This window comes from Carassius gibelio, chromosome B14 (assembly GCF_023724105.1).
Source record: "Carassius gibelio isolate Cgi1373 ecotype wild population from Czech Republic chromosome B14, carGib1.2-hapl.c, whole genome shotgun sequence".
NCBI classification, from domain to species: domain Eukaryota; kingdom Metazoa; phylum Chordata; class Actinopteri; order Cypriniformes; family Cyprinidae; genus Carassius; species Carassius gibelio.
This window is the reverse complement of record NC_068409.1, coordinates 24,384,144-24,403,018: the sequence shown is the minus strand read 5'-3', so window position 1 is coordinate 24,403,018 and position 18,875 is coordinate 24,384,144. Positions and strand designations below refer to the sequence as shown.

The following is an 18,875-nucleotide window of genomic DNA, read 5'->3' as shown; positions in this document are numbered from 1 at the left end:
ATATATCTCTATTATCATAACAGTCTGAGTGATTCTGATTCCTGAACAGTAAACTTTAAAGTGTCAGCTTTGTGAACAAAGGTTGATTATCTATCTAGTCAGAAAGAATCATGAGCAGAAACCTTTTTATTTTGGGTATGTAATTTCGGTCTCCATGCCAAAAAAGGGGGGTTACTAGTAAGGGGTTAAATATTAATAGCAAAACAAATGAGGCTTTCTATTGGGCTTCACGCAAAATGAACCAACAATGAATAATTATAATAACCAATTATGTATCACAAAGCAACAATCTGCCCCCAGAGCACTGAAAAAAAAAATTAAGCAAAGAAATAAATTCATAATGATAATCCCAGTGCATCAAAGAGTGTGTCTAGCGACAATGCTCACTTGAGATGAACACAAGACTGAAATGGATGCTTTTTTACATTAGAAACTGAGCTCTGGAGAAAAGATCTGACATTATCACTCTCGAGTGCCAAGTATCTAGGGCATAGTTGCCATTTGAATATGATAAATGTCTTACTAAGAACTCTCCTATCGTAACAATCCAGAGATGAATTGGGAATACAATAAACAAAGCGGACATATGCTTCATAGCACACAAACCCCAGGAGACAGTCTATATGGCATTAATCACTCCACTGAAGAGCACTAAAAACTCTCAAAGCACAACATTACCCTGTTTTTATATGGCCAGGATGCAACGATTAACCGTGAGCCGGTTGAAAATCAATTAAAATAAGTTACGATTCAAATCGGTTGAGACGCTAAATAAATAGTGATTCATTTAGGGGTAGGAGTTTACATGAATGTATGTCTGAGTGCAACTGTCTTTAAAAAAGTTTAGATGATTTTTTTTCCTTCCATCTTGCCTCTGTATAATGCATATCACAGTTCATAAGTGCAGTGCTGCAATTATTTACAGCCAAAACCAAGGAAACGCTTTAAGCACCACTTGCTGGCAGAGAGTGAATCTGCATCTCCTTCAGCTCATCTGCTGTTTCTGTTTCATGCAGATATTTTTTATGTATAAAACTGATGTCTAACAATCCTGTTTTTCATTTAAATTTCAAAACTATACAATCTAATTTAGACTAAAAACTGCTCATGTTGCATGAATGCAGCATCTTTGTTTGGATCTTGATTAAAATGCAGTGGTTGCCTCTAATTTTAAATGGAAAGAGCATAGACACACAGATAAAGAGCACAGATAAAGCCTTATTTTGTTTATATGAAGAGCTTGTGTGTGTGTGTGTGTGTGTGTGTGTGTGTGTGTGTGTGTGTGTGTGTGTGTGTGTGTGTGTGTGTTATTTATTTAGCTGATTTGGGGATTGTTTTAAAATTTCAATTTAGATTTGTTATTTATATTTTCATTATATTTCAATTTTGTCATTTAGAAGACGCTTTTATCCAAAGCGACTTACAAATGAAGTCAATCGAAGCAATCAAAACCAACAAAAGAGGAATAATAAGTGCAATATTAGTATATTTTTATAGTGTTATATTTCAATTTCACAAAGAAATGTTCAGCATTTTGTCCAAGCAATAATAAAAGAACACATTAATTTATAATTTGACTTAAATCTCATTTTGTAAAAAAAACAAAAACAAATCATGAATTGTGAATCGAATCATGAGTTTAGTAAATCGTTACATCCCTAGCGTCAAGATGTTCCAGAAGTTACTGCATCAAACAATGCATGAGTGCTGCACGTCCAGAGGTCTCTAATTGGAGCTGCGTTACTAGAGATGGATTGGGGTCGGACTGTCAGGCGGATAAGCATCAGATCAGAGGCATGGTCCGGCAGCATGATGTCTTTGCCTCCGCTGATCCTCTCTCAGCCAGGTCAGGCTTTTCCTGAAAGCCCACTGTGACAGCCAACCACACACATATCGACACACACCTCATTACAAGCACCGCTGATTTAAGCGAAGAGAATTCTGTGGAGAAGGACAGACGGGAAAAGACAGACAAATGTCTCTAAAGGGCTTTTGTGGATATATTTCTAGTGTAGCTCAGAGGCAGTGTGGATCTTGGGCTTGTATACATTGATCTATCAGTAATAAACCAAACCAAACAAGGGCTATTCACATGGGACATGTTCTTGCATTATAAAATACAAAGCTTAGTGTGAGATCCGTGTTCATTTCAATTAAATTACTTTAATTAAAGCAGACTGACAATGTAAATGTGACAAGATAAAAATGCAAGCAGTTAACAATGCTTTATATATATATATATATATATATATATATATATATATATATATATATATATATATATATATATATATATATATATAGGGTACAATTTGGTTTTCTTAAAAGTGCTTTGAAATAAATTAAATTGTAGAAAAATCACATATTAATTAAACTTACTTGGCTAGTCTTGACAATGCAAAACAGTGTTATTTTAAGAAAAATACAGAACTATTAAGATTTTCTAATAATCCAATTATAGTAGACAACACTGAGGACTGACATGCTGTAGTATTTTACATATTACTACCAGGTAGTCATTCCTGATCTTTTAATTAATTCATTTATTTATTTTCATTAGATTCTTTACTTCAAGGTACACTACTTTTCAAAAAATTTGGGTCAGTACAGTGTTTTAAATGTTTTTAAAAGTGTTTTATATTCCCCAAGGTTGCATTTATTTAATAAAAATACAGTAAACATACTAATATTGTGAAATATTACTAATATTACAATTTATAAAAAAAATTGTTTTATATTTTAATATATAATAAAATATATTCATGAATTTTCAGCAGCCATTATGCCAGTCTTTAGTGTTATGTGATCCTTCATTAACCATTCTAATATGCTGATTTGCTGCTTTAAAAAAATGTTAAAAACTGTTCAGAAATACATTTAATGTATATATTAAAATATATAATAATATCAGAAAGTATATGTTATAATAATAACAACAAATAAGAAAAAAAAACCTGAAAAGACACATCACAATCTGTGCATGTTTACTTAGAAAAAACATTTTAAAAAAGTGCAGGAATGTGTGAACTGCCCCTTGAAGGTCTCTCCTCATCCTCACATTCCCTTAATCAGCATTCATGTTTTAGGCGTGTTTGTCCTTGCCTCTTTTCTGAGGGCACACGTAATCAGATCTGCAAGATGTCTTCCCGCCATTAAAGGAGGCAGTTGTTTTGAGAGATGCACATATAATGAAGGGAGCTCAAGATGAGATGCAACAACTTCAGGATGGATGTCAGGATGAAGGGTTTGCATTTAGGTTTGGCAGGGAAGAATATAGCCTCAGTCAGAAGCACAGGTGAATTATGCATCCATTAACTTTAGAAAGAACAATATATAGCTCAGCACCAGAGTGCAACGTACATCGATATTAAATGCAGGGAAGAACACAAATGTGTTTATTTGGGCTCTTTTTCAAGTGGCTTGCACACCTGTGTGCCAGTATCGTGTTTGAGGGACAGAGTCTTTCTTGTTGTTGATCTGATCTACATTATAAGTCACAGCAGGCGTTCCTGTGCAAGAATAATCCGGATTGAAGCGGGTAGTTGACAAGGATGGGAAAAGCAGAGATGAAACCCCCTGCAGCGAGGCATGTCAGACTCTACCCAGGGGGTCTTTTACATTGCACCTGGTTTTCACACCCACCGAAACTGGACAAATGTAACGGAAAAAAGGGGGGGGGCTGCCATTTTGGTCCACACACCACCTCCATCTATACAACATGTTTAAGAAGTCAGAATGATTTTGAATGAATGCAACCTGTAGAGCAACATGTTTCACAACATAGCTCACAAATGATCGTCACAGCAGTGGGTAGTTTAGGTCTAGCTGACTCATTATTCAGCACCTGTTAGACTCAGACACAGTGCAGCTATGGGACCGACTTTCATCGGTGGCAAAATAGATCTTTTCAAATATAGATGAGGCTGCGATTGCAATTTATTACACATCTTGTGATTTATTTTCTGGTTGCTCTCTCAGGAAAACCAATTCAAGCTGGCAGGGGGATACAAGCAAAACCAAGTCACAAGGAGTAATTCTAGCGTTCAAATTGAATGTTACATTCTCTAATAAACAGGTCATGGCCAGGAAATAAAGCCTGGGCACAACAAATATCTCTCCTCAAGTTGTGGAACATGACAAAGAATCTAGGGAACAATCCATAGCTACAAATGACATAGAGAGCATTTTAAGCACCCTCTATTTCTTCTATTATATAGTCATCCAGAAGCAGACTAATCTGAAACCAGTCAAACAACAAAATCGCAAGGATGTCTGTCTGCGGCGAAATTTTGAGCTAAGACTAAGGATTTTAGCTGAGACAGGTGGCAGCTATTAATGCTCTTTTACTTAACAACATGGCAAAAAAAATATATATACTATCACAATATTTTTCCTGTATCATAAAATATATACATTTATTAAAATTATTTTAATTTACAATTACTGGGAAGAGAAATGCTTTCAACATGTTTGTTAGACCTTGAGAATTAATGTAATAATGAACTGCTTGTTCCCATTGAAACTTGTAAGTTAACTTTTAATTTAGGGCCCCATCAAATCCATTTAAATTATTCTTTACTTAGTTTTTTTTCTCGATGTAATGCAAATTTATCATAAAATGTATGTTTAATGAAAATAATTAATAAAACTTTATCCATTTCATATTTTAAAATGTAATCAAATATTACAATTAATTTACAACAAAACTTTACATAAAGTGTACATGTAATTTTTTTGCCAAGAAAGATGCTGCACAACAGAACTGTATAAATTAAAATAATCTTGGTTTAAATTAAAACAATATCTTGGTTGTATGATATTCCTTAATAATAATAATATTATTATTATTAAATTAATTATATATCTGTTAAGTTAAACCAAACTTTTATTTTGGCAGTTTGTCGTGAAGATCTTTTTTTTTTTTTTTTTTTTTTTCATTTGACAGTAGACCGCAGGTTTGTTTTGAACATTAAATATAATTTAGAAAATTTTGTTTTCAAATTAAACTCTAAAGATGAAGAGCTCTAGAGATGAAGTTCATGTGTTCATGTCCTTTATACAGTGATACAGCAGACTCTAAAAAAGTGTCCTTTCAAATATATTAATAGAATAAATAATAACATTGAGAGCATCGGAAGCACCACCAATATCTTCGATCAAAGATAGACTCACCTGAAACCATTCAAACAGAAATGTAAACTTAGTCTAAATCGACGCATCACTAAATTAGCTGATGTAGGTGACAGCTATTGTTGCACTTTTCAAATATTCATTTCTTCGTTTGCGCAGTGTGGTCGATCTCAGTATGCAGAGATGTGAAGCCGTTACATGTTGACTTCTAAGCCCTTGCCATTTTCATGATCGACCTATGTTCAATATCCTGATTGAGGCTAATCATTACACCAGCTTGCTGAGACAATAACTTTCTCTCAGACAGAGGGCTTTGCCAAGGACTCTGGAGATCTAATGTTTTTCCTGTGGCACATGGCCTCATGGCTTTAGGCATTAGGAGATTTCACTACACGCTACAATTTGCACCTTAGAGATATCGATATCAGAGGACGCAGAAATATTTTCATGTGCAAACCAGGGTTTTTCTTTTTTAAATGCTCATTTTGAAACCACTACAAGCAAAGTGCTTGAATTGTTGGGACTAGTCAATAGCCATATCACATTTTACCTAATTTATTGGTTCGATTGAATTCTAGAACATTTTCATTTTAGCAGGGGGCCGTGAAATGAGAACATTCCCACATTGTCATAATAACATTGTGCAGTAGAGGTAGACAATGTAAGGAGAGGACATTGAGAGAGCAGAAGATAGTGAATAATGGTTTGTCCCACTCAGCACTTAAAGGTTGGATCTCTATTACCAGCTGAGATAAAATGTCATTCGCGTCCCGGGGAAGAGTGGATTGTGATATTTAATGGTGGGTCCTGGGACTTGACTTTCTTTCCCAGAGCTCTCTATCTTCCTGCTACATTATTCACAGGGCTGTCAGCGAGCACCTGGCCAACATACAGCAGCACCTACGTCTGCAGACGCACTGAAGGGTAGAAAATGGACTCGTCTCCAGCAAAGCAAAGCTTTTATTGAGAATGATGGTTCTGCCATGATGGCTTCACAGATGCATAGCACTGTCTTCAAAACACCAGTGCCCTGAAAAGACTTGCGTGATTCTTATTCCATTTTGGATACTTTTTTCCTGTTTTCATTGATTTGCCATTGCAAGTTTTCTCCACATGATCTCAAGAAGGCTTGTTGGACTGTTGAGCAACATAATTGGGCGAATTCTGACAAAATACCCATAATCTGTGTGGATGTTATGGCTGCACACTGTCTAAAAACTGATGTTCTCTAATGCATCAAAACTTTGCACAGCATCTGTTTATCAGGCTGTTTTAGAGTATGCATCTAACAGCAAGCTAGTGTCTAAATAAGAACATCACCTGTGCATTCTCCCTACTAATAAGTGCACAAGCATACAAGTATGGTTTAAAAATCAAAACAGCTCTATATGATATACAAAAGCACACTGATGCAGAAACAATTATATTTCCAGACACTCCAGAAAACTTTGATGACTTATTTTGATTTTTGTGTTAGTCAGAAAATAGCTTTTATATTTAATGGTCAAAGGTTTATTCCCCATCAACCCTTTGCCACATGTAGCGGATAAAATGCACTAAAAGTACTACACAAGAATAAAAGGACCCCCTTTAAGTGGCTGATGGACTATGCCATATAATTACAGTTATTTCACCTCATGGAAACCTGTTCAAGATCTATTTTTACCTGATTCATTGTGACCAGAAAACAGCGGCTTTTAAAGCTTTTAAGAAGCTTGACGTGTTAGACAATCTGTCAGTATTTGGAGAAACAGTAAGTCCTGCTTTTTGTCAGTTTTGTTTTGGTGCACTGTTTGTTTATTGTGAATTTGCATAGTCTATAAAACAGAAAAAACTCATCACTTGCTGAGATAGATTAATGTAGTGTGCTGCTATATTTGCGAGCAAAGCTCAGCCATGGCAAAATCTGTATGTCACACAGCAGAGAGAGGAAAACAAATCCACCATAAAGCAAATTTAATGAAGTCCCAACTGCAATACCACTGAATATATCTCTCTGGCTTTAAAGACAAGAAACATCCCACAACACCACAAACTGCCCTTCAATGTGTTTCTAAAGTAATGCAGAATGTGAACAGTACATCTAGAAGTAGGGCTGCATGGTATGCCTCTACTAAAAAAGTACTGAACTTCCAAAAAATCTTAATTCTGCAGTTTGGTACATGACCCAGACAGCAATGTTTTGCTATTCAATGGAGCCGACAGCTACTTGTTATTATTTGTGTAGAACTGAAAGCCCATTCACCTCTACCGTTCACATCATCACTCATGTAATAACTGAGCAGAAGTGGATTTAACACATAAGCTCTGTGACAACACCTGCTGTTTACCTAGACAGCAGTTTAAAGCATCCAAAAACTGTTTGTGTTGCCTTCTTAGATACCTTGTATGGTCAAAAAACTACAATTTAAGATGTGAATGAATGAATAAACAAATAATATATTTGCTCCAATTGGACCAACTGTTTTCAACATGAATACTATTAAGAAATGTTTATTGAGCATATTAGAGTGATTTCCCTTTAAGCTGGGAAGAGAAAACCACATTGACATTGACTAAATGACTTTTAAAATCTCTTTAGTAGAAAAGTTTCTGCTAAGAATATAAATGCAGATGCAAATGTAAATGAATATGGATTTTGATACATGGCCTTGTTATACTTCAGACTGTTGATATTTTGCTGCATTTGTTCAAAACCATCTGTTAAATTATGGTGGCAGAATTCTGAAGAGATTTGTGCTTCCGAGTAGAGCGTGCCACCAAGCAAAACAAAAGAATGTCAATCTGAATGTTGCTCAACACAGCTTCAAAAAATGTGATTTGTGGATTTCTGGTGTTTGCACTGCCAAGTTGGGCCTGAGCCCATCATTAGTGCCAAAGATCTGGCAGATACTGTTCCCAATTTCCAGACAACTGTACAGCTGCCTGATTGTTTAACAGACGAAAGAATTTATTTGAAGTCTCTAAACAAAGTTGCAAGACCATCTTCACGGAATTAGACTGACACAATTTGGAAAGAAACCAAAGGCACCTGCTCTAATATCCATTTTACACTAGATTAGCCTTATTTGCTTCAAAGCATACACTACTTTTAACGATCTGAAGGATAAGAGAAGAAATAATTAGTTAGGGTAAATGAAACAGCTCTGGATAAAATTAAACTTAAAGTGAACCTTTCTTAAACAAGAAGCGTAGCCATATCCAATCAGGCGGCACTGAAAGCCACATTGCAATCAAACAACATCCAGATGGCATTGTGAGCCACACACTGGCAAGGATCAAGAATAGGCTGTGGCTAGAGCAGGAAGATAACACCACCATCATTAGTTTGTTATCCAACAGTGTCGTCTCGAGATAATGGACATTTATGGATTCGAAATGATGGATGAAAAGAGCCTTTTCTGAGAGTCGCCTTGCTGCAGCGAACCCAAATTACATTGTGAATGACGTGCAAATAATGTAATGCTGGTGCCTTCAACATTTAATGTGATTTAAGGGACTGTTCTGAAGTCGATTCGCTGTAGAGTCTCGAAATTGTCTTGCTTTTTAAATCCAGGATGAAAGATCCAATGGAGTCCGAGACGAGTGACAAGTGCCACCAAAGACCCATGACCTCTATATCCAATTCCACTATGAGGGGCGCAATAAAAGGATACGGAGAGGGCAAATGAGTTGTGACCCCCAACTTCCTTGATTCATCTCGGCATCCTATAAAGTAGGCAGCAGAGGTCCTGACCTGCATACGTTCACCTCACACACAAAGCAACAAATCAATATCTTACAGGAAGAAAAGTACCCAATAGACCGACACATGGTTGGGTAGGGACATTTTGTAAGTATGTTGTGTTGTTGGTGGTTTTAAATAAATAAATAAATAGAAAGGAGACCAAGTCTCAAAAGAATGGAAAAGTGGATTAATATTAAAAGTAGCACGCAATCAAATATGAATAAATAATCTCTGGACCTTCTATAACAGAAGATTATTAATAGATCTAGACTGTTTATACAAAGGAATAAACAAATTCCTCCTCCCGTAAATAAGAGTTTGGATGATTGGTATTGGCAAGCTCGTTTGTGCACTTTGCATATTCAAGTTGGAGTGCCAGATTTCACACACCCGAGTGAGAGTGGGAAGTTTTTATTCATAAGACAAAAGAGAAAGAATGATAGATTTTGTATAACACCATCAGATGAGTCCGAATTCTTTTTCTCACCACTCTATCTGTGATAGGAGATTTAAAACCTTGAGTCTCAAGTCATTTGGTGAGGAAGAATGTTTGCATTTGGCAAGTGAGAGGCTATTATTGACATGCTGGATAGAGAATGATGTAGTTGGCTACCAAAATATTAATGTGCTTTAAGAACAAAGATGATGTTCTCACTCTGCAATCACATGCAATCTCATGCAATTCTTAAGGGGGGAATATATATATATAGAATATATTAGACAAATAGGAATCACACAAGCAATTAGTAAGTGCTTGAGTGAAAGTGTGATTGACTGAGCATCTGAACATTCAGACATGTTTTTTAACTGACCTTGGCTAGGTTTCCCCAAACAGCAAGCAGAACATTGATGGAATGTAAAGTGTACTTAATCTCAACGTCATGTTTCCCAAAAGCATTGTTATCCAAGTCGTAAGTAAAACGCTAAAGCTTCAGACTAACTTAAATGGATATTTCTGCCCTTCTTTTACAGTTTATCAGAGACATCAGGCACAAAATAAAGAATATTAATGCACTTTGGTTATCACAAAGCCCTGGTAGACTAAATTCGAGAATAAAAGACGCACTGTTATAAAATGCTTTTAGAATGGTACTCTGCAGTCTGTCATGTGACATGATAGACCTGAATTATACATTATAGACAACAAAATAGAACTTTATGTAGGCCTACTAACTGGGAATGAGAACTAATGATATCTAACTACAACAGTGGCCATAATTCATAAAAAAGTCTTAATTTACTCTACAATGGTGAAAAAAAAAATTAAACGAACTTTAACAAATCACATTTCACATGGACTATTACATCTATATGTTATAGACATATATACATATGTAGCTCTAAGTAAATGCTAACACATAACAGTGTAACATATTGTTTTTTTTAAGTCAGTGCTAACCACAATGTACATTTTTTGTTGTTGTTGTTTGCACAGGAAAGTTATGTGTACAGTGACATGATGGTAAGTAAAGGATGCCGATTTTTATTTTGGCTGAACTGTGCTTTTAAATTCAGATTAAGTGTCCAACAATACAACCAGGACAAGCAAGATAAGCCAAAACTCTTAAAAAAATCCAATAAACAACTAATTCCGGGTGCCCTTTAGTTGAGCTACATTTAATATTTAATATTCATTTGTGTTGACCTTTAATATTTATTAACAAAGCCCATCTTATTCATCCTACTCACCTAATGTTTTAATAACGTAACTTTAAATGTCTCAACAACATAACATACAATTTCCATGTGTAGTATTTTGCTAAATTTACATGCTGGGGAGACTAGCCACTGAATATGTTTTGGACTTATTTCAGCACCTTTAGGCCTTATGATTCCTATAATGATGCACTTAAATTCTACTTCATGAGTGTCCTAATTTGGGTGGGGTGGTTAGGGGTGGAGCTTCATCATAAAGTAACACAGTACATGGTATATGAAGATTATTTTATAAGTATGATTAGTAATGTTTTCAGGAAATACTTTTATACTTTACAGTGATGTGAAGTTTTTTTTTTTTTTTTTCAATATTTGACTCCATACAAAGTGAACAAGTTTACCATTGTAATACATTTATCAATTACTATAGTACACATTTTACACTTATTGATTCTTGAATTATGCAATAATAATAATCAACATTTTGTGCAATAGCAATTGTGAATCTGTGCAATTATAATAATTTTAACAGTGTAATAACCTAGTGCAATGTATTTGTTTGACAGAGTAATTATTGTTATGGTTGTTGTCATTGTTGTTTTGCAGATATTTTTGAGTATTTGCTTCATATTTTCTTATATTTGCACTTATTTTTTCTGCTGTAGCATGGAAATTTCCCCATTGTGGGATCTTATCTTCTCATCTCATCTCATCTCATCTCATCTCATCTCATCTCATCTCATCTTATGCTAACAGTGGGAGAGGAGAATTTATATTAAGGCTACAGTAAATATGCAATAAAATGTGTTCCTATTTAAACCAATGCTCTTGAAGACAAATGCTAAAGCATGCTAGAACTGGATACGTATGCTTGATTTACGTTCAAAACGAAAAATTTAATAATGCAAAATTTATTTTAACAAGAAAATGATTTCTTATTTGTGCCTGAAATGCAATCTCATTCCTCTTTTTTGTGCAATTGTGCAATGGAACACAAGAAAATGTTGCTTGTGTTTTATAATACATGCCATTTTTTGTTTCCTTTCCACTACCCCAGTTCCTTTTATCAGTATTACAAAATAGCAAAAAAACACAAAATCTTTCATTTTCATGGCAACGTTTAAAGATTTCTCCCCTCATCACAAAACACAGTCATCTAGGCTCACAGTTGGACAATTAAAAATACCAAAAAAAAGGTCCAAGTCAGTTTCTAAAATTGATTCCAAAACAATATTGTATTTATAATTGAGAGCAACACTTTCCAAAAACCCTAAAGCCCAGATAAAGACACCCTCCATCTGTGCTGTGGGATACAGAAAAAGCCTTTTTAAGAATCGCACAAGCGCGTCATCTTTTTTAGGCCATCAAAACCTAATCCTGCTATAAGCCGATCAATTGCATTATATATAGCTATAGACTGTAACCTTTAAGGCGAAGCCCTCTTGCTGAACTGTAATAGAAAAAGCAGAACAGACAAAAAGACAATTTGACACATAGTAATTATCTCTATCAGTCCTCATGCTGCTTATGAAGCTAAACCCGCACTGGCACTCCGTGTGACCCGTTTCGCTCGTATTACTCTGTACTTATACCATCAGACTAGACCCAGAGTAATGAGAATGCATCAAACACAGGGCTCATCAGCCTTTCCGTTTGAAGTTCCATTTAAAAAAAAAAAAAAAAAAACTTTGAAAACTACACTTGAATGGCTTGCTGGCCATGTTGAGATTGTATCCAATTTTTTTTTACATTGTGAGAGAGACTCATTCAATCTCTTAGCTGCCACAGATGGTTGTACACTCCTGGACATTCTGGGCATTGTTGTGGAAAAATGGAAATGCATATGGAAAACAAGCTGGCCTTGGTGTCTGCAATGATCAATGGAGCAAACACCTTGATGTCATAGAGAGAGGCGGGGAAATGTTCGCAGACGTGACAGATGCTTGGTTAAGCATCCTGCTGACGGGTGAGGGACGGCCTACATGGACACACATACCCAAACCTGCTTCTGGCTGCCCCTCTGGGAGTGCGATGAAGTTTTTCCTGGTAGTAATGATATGCATTTCAATAGAGCTATTTCCCACCATTCCAAATCGCTATAGTTGATATAGATAATGTGCATTAGCAACGGATTCTCCATCAGTGCACTAAATAGAAATGTGGAGCAGATATTGCAGTGCACAAGGGAAATGCGGTCTCAGTTCTTAAACATCATTATAAGATCAGAGATTCCTCTCTGATCTTAAAATTATGTTTAAGAACTGAGACTGCATCCCTCATTGGCCTTAGGGGGGTGCGAATGTATACACACACAGAGCCTATATATACACTCCTCTCATGTGAAAACACAGTGCAAACACCCACATGCACAAGGAAGAGAGAAAGAAAGACAGAGAGAAAGCTTCACAGGCACTGAAGATCCTGATAGGGGTCATTTATCCTCTGATAATAGCGACCAGGCCAGACAAAAGCAGGGGGCAGCTGGGTTTCCAGGCTATTTCCTGGCCAAACGAAGAGCTTCTCTTACTTTTGTTCACAGTGATGACTTTTGTCACAATGTCTTTCTTGGCCAGACTGTAGAGGCTTCTAACATGCCTTGCAGGAATACAAATTAGCTAAAGTTCCTTTAAGGGGGAAAAAAAAGTTCTTCTTACTTTGAAACCAAACCTGGCTCATACGTTGGATCTATTGTTTTGACAACAATTTTTTGTATGTGGGAGGTCTTGCTTGAAGGTTCACTTAATAAGTAAGTCTCCAACCTTAATTAATTCCCTTTATAGCTCCTTTAAATATGCACACATGTTCACTTAGTCATGAATATAATCTTTCAGCTCACTGACTGGCCTTGTCTGATAATAAAGTGTTTTATTCAGAACAAGATCCAAATGAATATCAGAGAGAAACACTTTCACATGAACATCCAGTTGAAGCTTAGAGAAAGCAAAAATGTGGACGTATTTACAGCAGCAGCACCGCTGAAATATTGTTTTATTGCCTATTTTGAAAGAAGCCTTGTTTGGATGTTCCCTGAGCCTCTAGATCTCAGACTGTGCAATATATCTTCAAGCGCTTCATTAAAAATGGATCAGCTTAAATGATACCAGCAATGAATATGGTTTATAGCTAAAACAGATTCTGATATATGACGCTCTACAGAGGTTATATTTATGTCAAAAGAGAGGTGGATTTCCTACTTAAAGGGATAATTCACCCAAAAATCTAAATTCTCAATATTTATACACCCTCAAGTAATTCCAAACCTGTGCATTGAATATGCATTGTTCAATATACCTGATATAAAGATCTGACCGAAGATACAGTATCTGAATAAAAAAAAGATTTTTCAAAAGATCTTCTTTTATGTTCTTCAGAGGAAATAAAGTCATACAGGTTTGGAAGAACATAAGGGGAAAATTGAGTAAAGGATGACGCTTTTCATATTTGGGGGAGCTATCCCTTTAAATGCCTAATAAAAGGATGCATTTGTTCACTGTGAACAGGAGAAGTACCCATAAGGGAGTATGTATACTTGGTCACTTCACTGATCAAATGTGTACCATTCACTTATATACTGACCACATACATATGTGCAAAACAGATCTAAATCCAAACTACTATTCCTCTGCTATATGCAATGATAATGTCTGCTGAATGCTCTCTCTGCTCCATTAGTATTTGAGTTTTGAGATTGCTCAATCCACGTGTTTCATCCATGATTGCTTGTTCACGCATGGATTACAAGGCTCCCAAATCTCCATATGTGATATGGTGAAGCTTACATATCTAAACAGCCAAAATGCATTAAGTTTTCATGATTAGACCTGTAAATAAATAATTTATAATATAGAATAATTTATAATAAATATATTTTATTTATATATTTGTTTATAGACAATCTGACAATTTAAAAAAATCTACACTAAATAAATATGGCCTATATACTTTTTATATTTATAATGAATGTGAATAAATATATAATATTCTGTAAATACTGCCATAAAGCATTATGGTCCTTTTTATGTCAATTTATTTTCTCAGTGTGATGCAATATGTCCTGTCTTACATTTATTTAGTCGACCCTGCAGATACAAATTGACTTTTAATAATTGCTTAGACAGGTAGTAAAGGACAATCAAAATGTCAGAAGCTGACAGAATGCACCGAAAGTCACAGCAGATAAATAAATCTGAGAAAGGGGTCATTGCTGCTAAATGAGTAATGAAGATAGATAATGATCTATGACATATGAATCTGCATATTTATTTAATTTATTGCTAACAAAGCCAGAACTACCGGATACACAAGACAGAGAATTATGATTAATATTATTTTAGAGAGAGATGGAGATGGAAGTCTAACAGGTGTGCTATAAGGATGATGTTTTAAGCAGTGCTTTTCACCCTGCAGCTGAGCGGCTCTGAGAGCATTACCCACAGCATTTTAACTGCTGCTGCTTTCTTTCCAAAGGTACCGTCCAACACAGCATATACACCGCAAGCAAACGGTGCAATGCAATGCAACAAAAGCGAAGGAAAACCAAAGACTGTTGCAACGGCAAGCTGTGCAGTCAACGTTGCTGAGTTGCAGTCAGTTTTGTTGATTATAATGACAGTGACTGGTTTTATGTCGTCAAGGGGAAACAACAAGAATGTGGTATTGTTGATTCATCCACAGTGATTCTGTAATTAAAGTGTTGCTGATTTTCATTTGTTCATCTATGTGGATGAATCTGCAAATTTTCACCTCTATGTTAGTGCATAATATGCACAAACAAACAAAGACAAAGAAATGTCTTCAATAGGAAAAGATATACAGTGAGATTCAGACCTTGCTTTATATGGGTTGCCAAAGATCCGTCTCAGAACAATTTACAGTCAGCCTCAATGAGGTCTCTGTGGAAACTCATCCCACACCTTTAAAAGTGCAGCTTAATTGTTCCAGTAAATCACACAGTGTGTCACATTTGCACACATTCTTCAAAGAATGAAGTCCTACTGTAAGAGATTCTGGAATCCAGACAAATAAATCTCTTTGCATCATATTTATAAAGCCATTTTCATCATTTGATTTTTATTAAAATATTTGTAGCATTATGTACCACTAAAAATTTAAAGGGTTGCTTTACCCTAAGACCACATACTGTGAAACCCTAGAAATACATCAAACACTGACTGTACAAAATGTAGACTTATCATTAATGAAAAATGTCCTTTTTATATTTTAACACCCGACTGACTAACAAATAAGCATAGTCACTCTCCAGAGTCATCTATAACTTTATATAATAATGACTAGTCCCTCCGAGGAGACTGGATACATAGAGCACAGTGCTATAATACAGCTTTAGCGTATTTTGCATAGCAGACTGGAGAGATTTCGGGAAAGATGGGGAGAGATACAGAAGCTGAACGACTGTGCAGAGAAATTTGACCTCATTCTCTTAATGGAGTGCTGTGAAGCAGACAGCCTGCTCTCAGCTACATCATTATATTTTGACTCAAACGGACCAAGTCCCAGACCTAGCCCACAGCAAAGAAAAAGAAGAATAATTGCTTTGAATATGCTGGTCAAATACTACGGCTCACCTGCATGTCTGAATCAAACATTTCAAATAACTTTTGCCAGGGTATTTTGAAAAAACAAAACAAAAAAACACTAGGCTATTTATACACAAGGTCCCTACACAAGGGACAAATTTCACACACAGTGGGCTCCAAAAGTTTGAGACTACAGTGACATTTTTTATAATTAAAAAAAATAAATAAATAATGTAATTGTAAAGTATACGTACTAACATATTATTTCCACTATTAAATTCAATTTTAAATCCGAGATTTTTTTTACTCAGACTTTTGCATCTCTCTGCTTAAATCTAAATATTAAATGTTAGTGAACTTAAATAGCACTATATTAGTGAACATATTCTAAACTATAATCTGACAAGAGCTTCTCAAGAGTGAATTACTGCATTATATTAAACATTATATCACACCAAATGAGGAGGCAGCAGCAGTAAATAGTGTCTAATGTGACATGTAAATTGAGCATGTGCATTTCAGATGCGGTTTTCTTTGATCAATGCAGTGAATGCTGAACATGAGACACCATAGATCTCCATTAGAAACGTTTAGCCTACAATGAGTACATTTCACTCCCCTATTTTTCCCCTTTCCCTTTTAAAACAACATTTCTGCAACAAATTACCATATTGTCAAAAATATCTACTGCAAGGCAGAACAAACTATTTTAAAATCTTTACTTTCTTTTTTCCCCCTACTTATCTTGCATATGCTGCAGTAACTCACTAGTGAATGTATGAATGTGAATAATGAAAAAAAAAGAGCTTGGCACAGACTATTCCGTTTTTTTCCTTTGAAAGTAAAACCAACTAGACACATTGCAACAACAGCAAATAAACTTAGTCAAAAACAGTCCACCATGCTCACTGCAAGAAACAAGCTATTTATGCGTCTTCAGAAAAAAAGAAAGAAAGAATCTAATTAAAATACAGATGTATGTGCTTTGACATGCATGTATTTCATATAAAGACAATTTGCTTTTTCAAACACACTCCCTAATCCGTAAGGCATTAAGGAATCCAACGCACACCAATTTGCACTTCAAACCGATGGGCCCCTCTTCATCCACCGTAGCGTGTGTTCGCAGGCCCAGCAACACCCTGTGGATCTGCACACAAATATGAGTGACTTTAACAAAGCCATCTACGATTCGGCACAGACCCAGAGGAAGTGTCAAGCAGTTCTCTGCATCGTTTGCTCATATGCTTCAGGAAATTGTTATTTTCTCTGAAATGCCTATAACTCCCCCCGTCCCCCTTAGGTTGCGAACGTAACCAGTCGATCCATTAATATTGTCACCTCAACCAGTCACTGGCTACCGATTGTTAGCTCTAACCAATTATATCCTTGCCCTTGAGTGACTCAAGGTGACTTTATCTTGACGTGCTCAAGGGTATTTTCCCATTTTCACCAACATTTACTATCGGGGAGTTTTGCTCATTTGTGAGGTTACTATTGAGAATAAAACACAGATGGACTTACCATTCTCCTGATCCGATTTGTTGTCCTGCTCTGTGTCTGTGAGTGTTAAAACAGAGTTGGACCGGCTGGACAGCTGCGAGTCCCGTCCGTGTGCCTTAACCCATAGCATGGCGCAGTCTGGAGAAATGCCCCCTGCGTTCTGGATAGGGTCTGCTCCGCTGAGCTGTGTATGATGACTGAGTCCGGTCTCAGCGCAGAAGCTCAGACCACGACGAGGTGCAGGGCCACATATCCCAAGCTGCCTCAGAGACAGACTCTGGCCTGCAGGATTCAAAGTGCATACTTAATAAAGGGAGTGTATGCATAAAAAGTAGTAAACAAAGTAACTGTGAACTTGCTGAAAACACACGCACACACCGTTTAATTATTTAAACTTGCATTCAAACTCTTGCAGTATATCCACTTTTATATTAAAATATTTAAAGCATTTAAATAAAGACGCTGCAAAAACAACAGCAGTTTTATGTTCCCAAGTTCACGTTTGTCATTTCTGTGGTGACTATGGTGACCAGGGAATGAATATATATAATTTTTAAATTTCTTTTGATATGTGTTTTACATTTGTATTTTTTTTCTCCCTACCAATGCAAAGACTGATTTGATGTAGAAAACTATTAAACAAAACACAAAATAGGTAAACTACAAAGAATAAATTATGAAAAGTGTTTTTTGTGTGTTGCATATTTTCTTTGATATTTTTATTGCTACCCTTTCATAGAGAACATATCTATTTAGATAACAGTGTATACTCAATTCAAAGTGGCCTTTGTTTAAAATAATAATGTCACACAAACAGAATAAACCTTATCAATACATTTTTACTCAGTATACAAAATGATAAACCAAGCGAAACTAACAAGTAGCAGTAACATCCAATACAGTTTTGGCAGAACAAAATATAATATTGATTACCTAATTATGGGCACATTTTGAGATCAAAAATAATGTTTAGTTGAACCTGGGGAGTCTCTTTTATGTGTTTGTTTTAACACAGTATCAGAAATATACTTTCATTTTTTTCATTAATATTCCTGTTATACTATTTTCATGCTTTCATTTACGTTCATTAAAAAATATATATACCTACTAAAAATAAAAAAGTTTAGTATTTTATAATCCTTTGTATTTTATTCTTAATAGTGTGCATTATTTGTTGTAAAGGTTTATTTCACTGGTACTAACTGAATTACCTTCTGATTTACCGATCTTCTTTTCTGTTTCAGCAGGTGAATATCTGTTCAGCTGAATCTGAATGAGGGTAAGCTCTACCTCTTCCAACACAAGAAAATCTGAGGATTTAC

General features: G+C 35.6%; 1 protein-coding gene and 1 long non-coding RNA gene across 2 annotated transcripts in view; one reads left to right on the top strand and one right to left on the bottom strand.

Annotated features, from left to right (window-relative positions):
* Positions 1 to 18,875, bottom strand: part of si:dkey-237h12.3 (teneurin-3) — a 104,302-nt gene that overhangs the window by 69,990 nt on the left and 15,437 nt on the right. Inside the window, exon 3 of the mRNA XM_052575020.1 lies at positions 17,575 to 17,835. Within this exon, the coding sequence (XP_052430980.1) occupies positions 17,575 to 17,835 (261 nt within the window). The remainder of the gene's footprint in view (positions 1 to 17,574; positions 17,836 to 18,875) is intronic.
* Positions 8,695 to 11,311, top strand: LOC127971793 (uncharacterized). Its single transcript, XR_008156922.1, has 3 exons — positions 8,695 to 8,845; positions 10,293 to 10,319; positions 11,179 to 11,311. It is a non-coding gene; the product is annotated as an uncharacterized LOC127971793 (long non-coding RNA).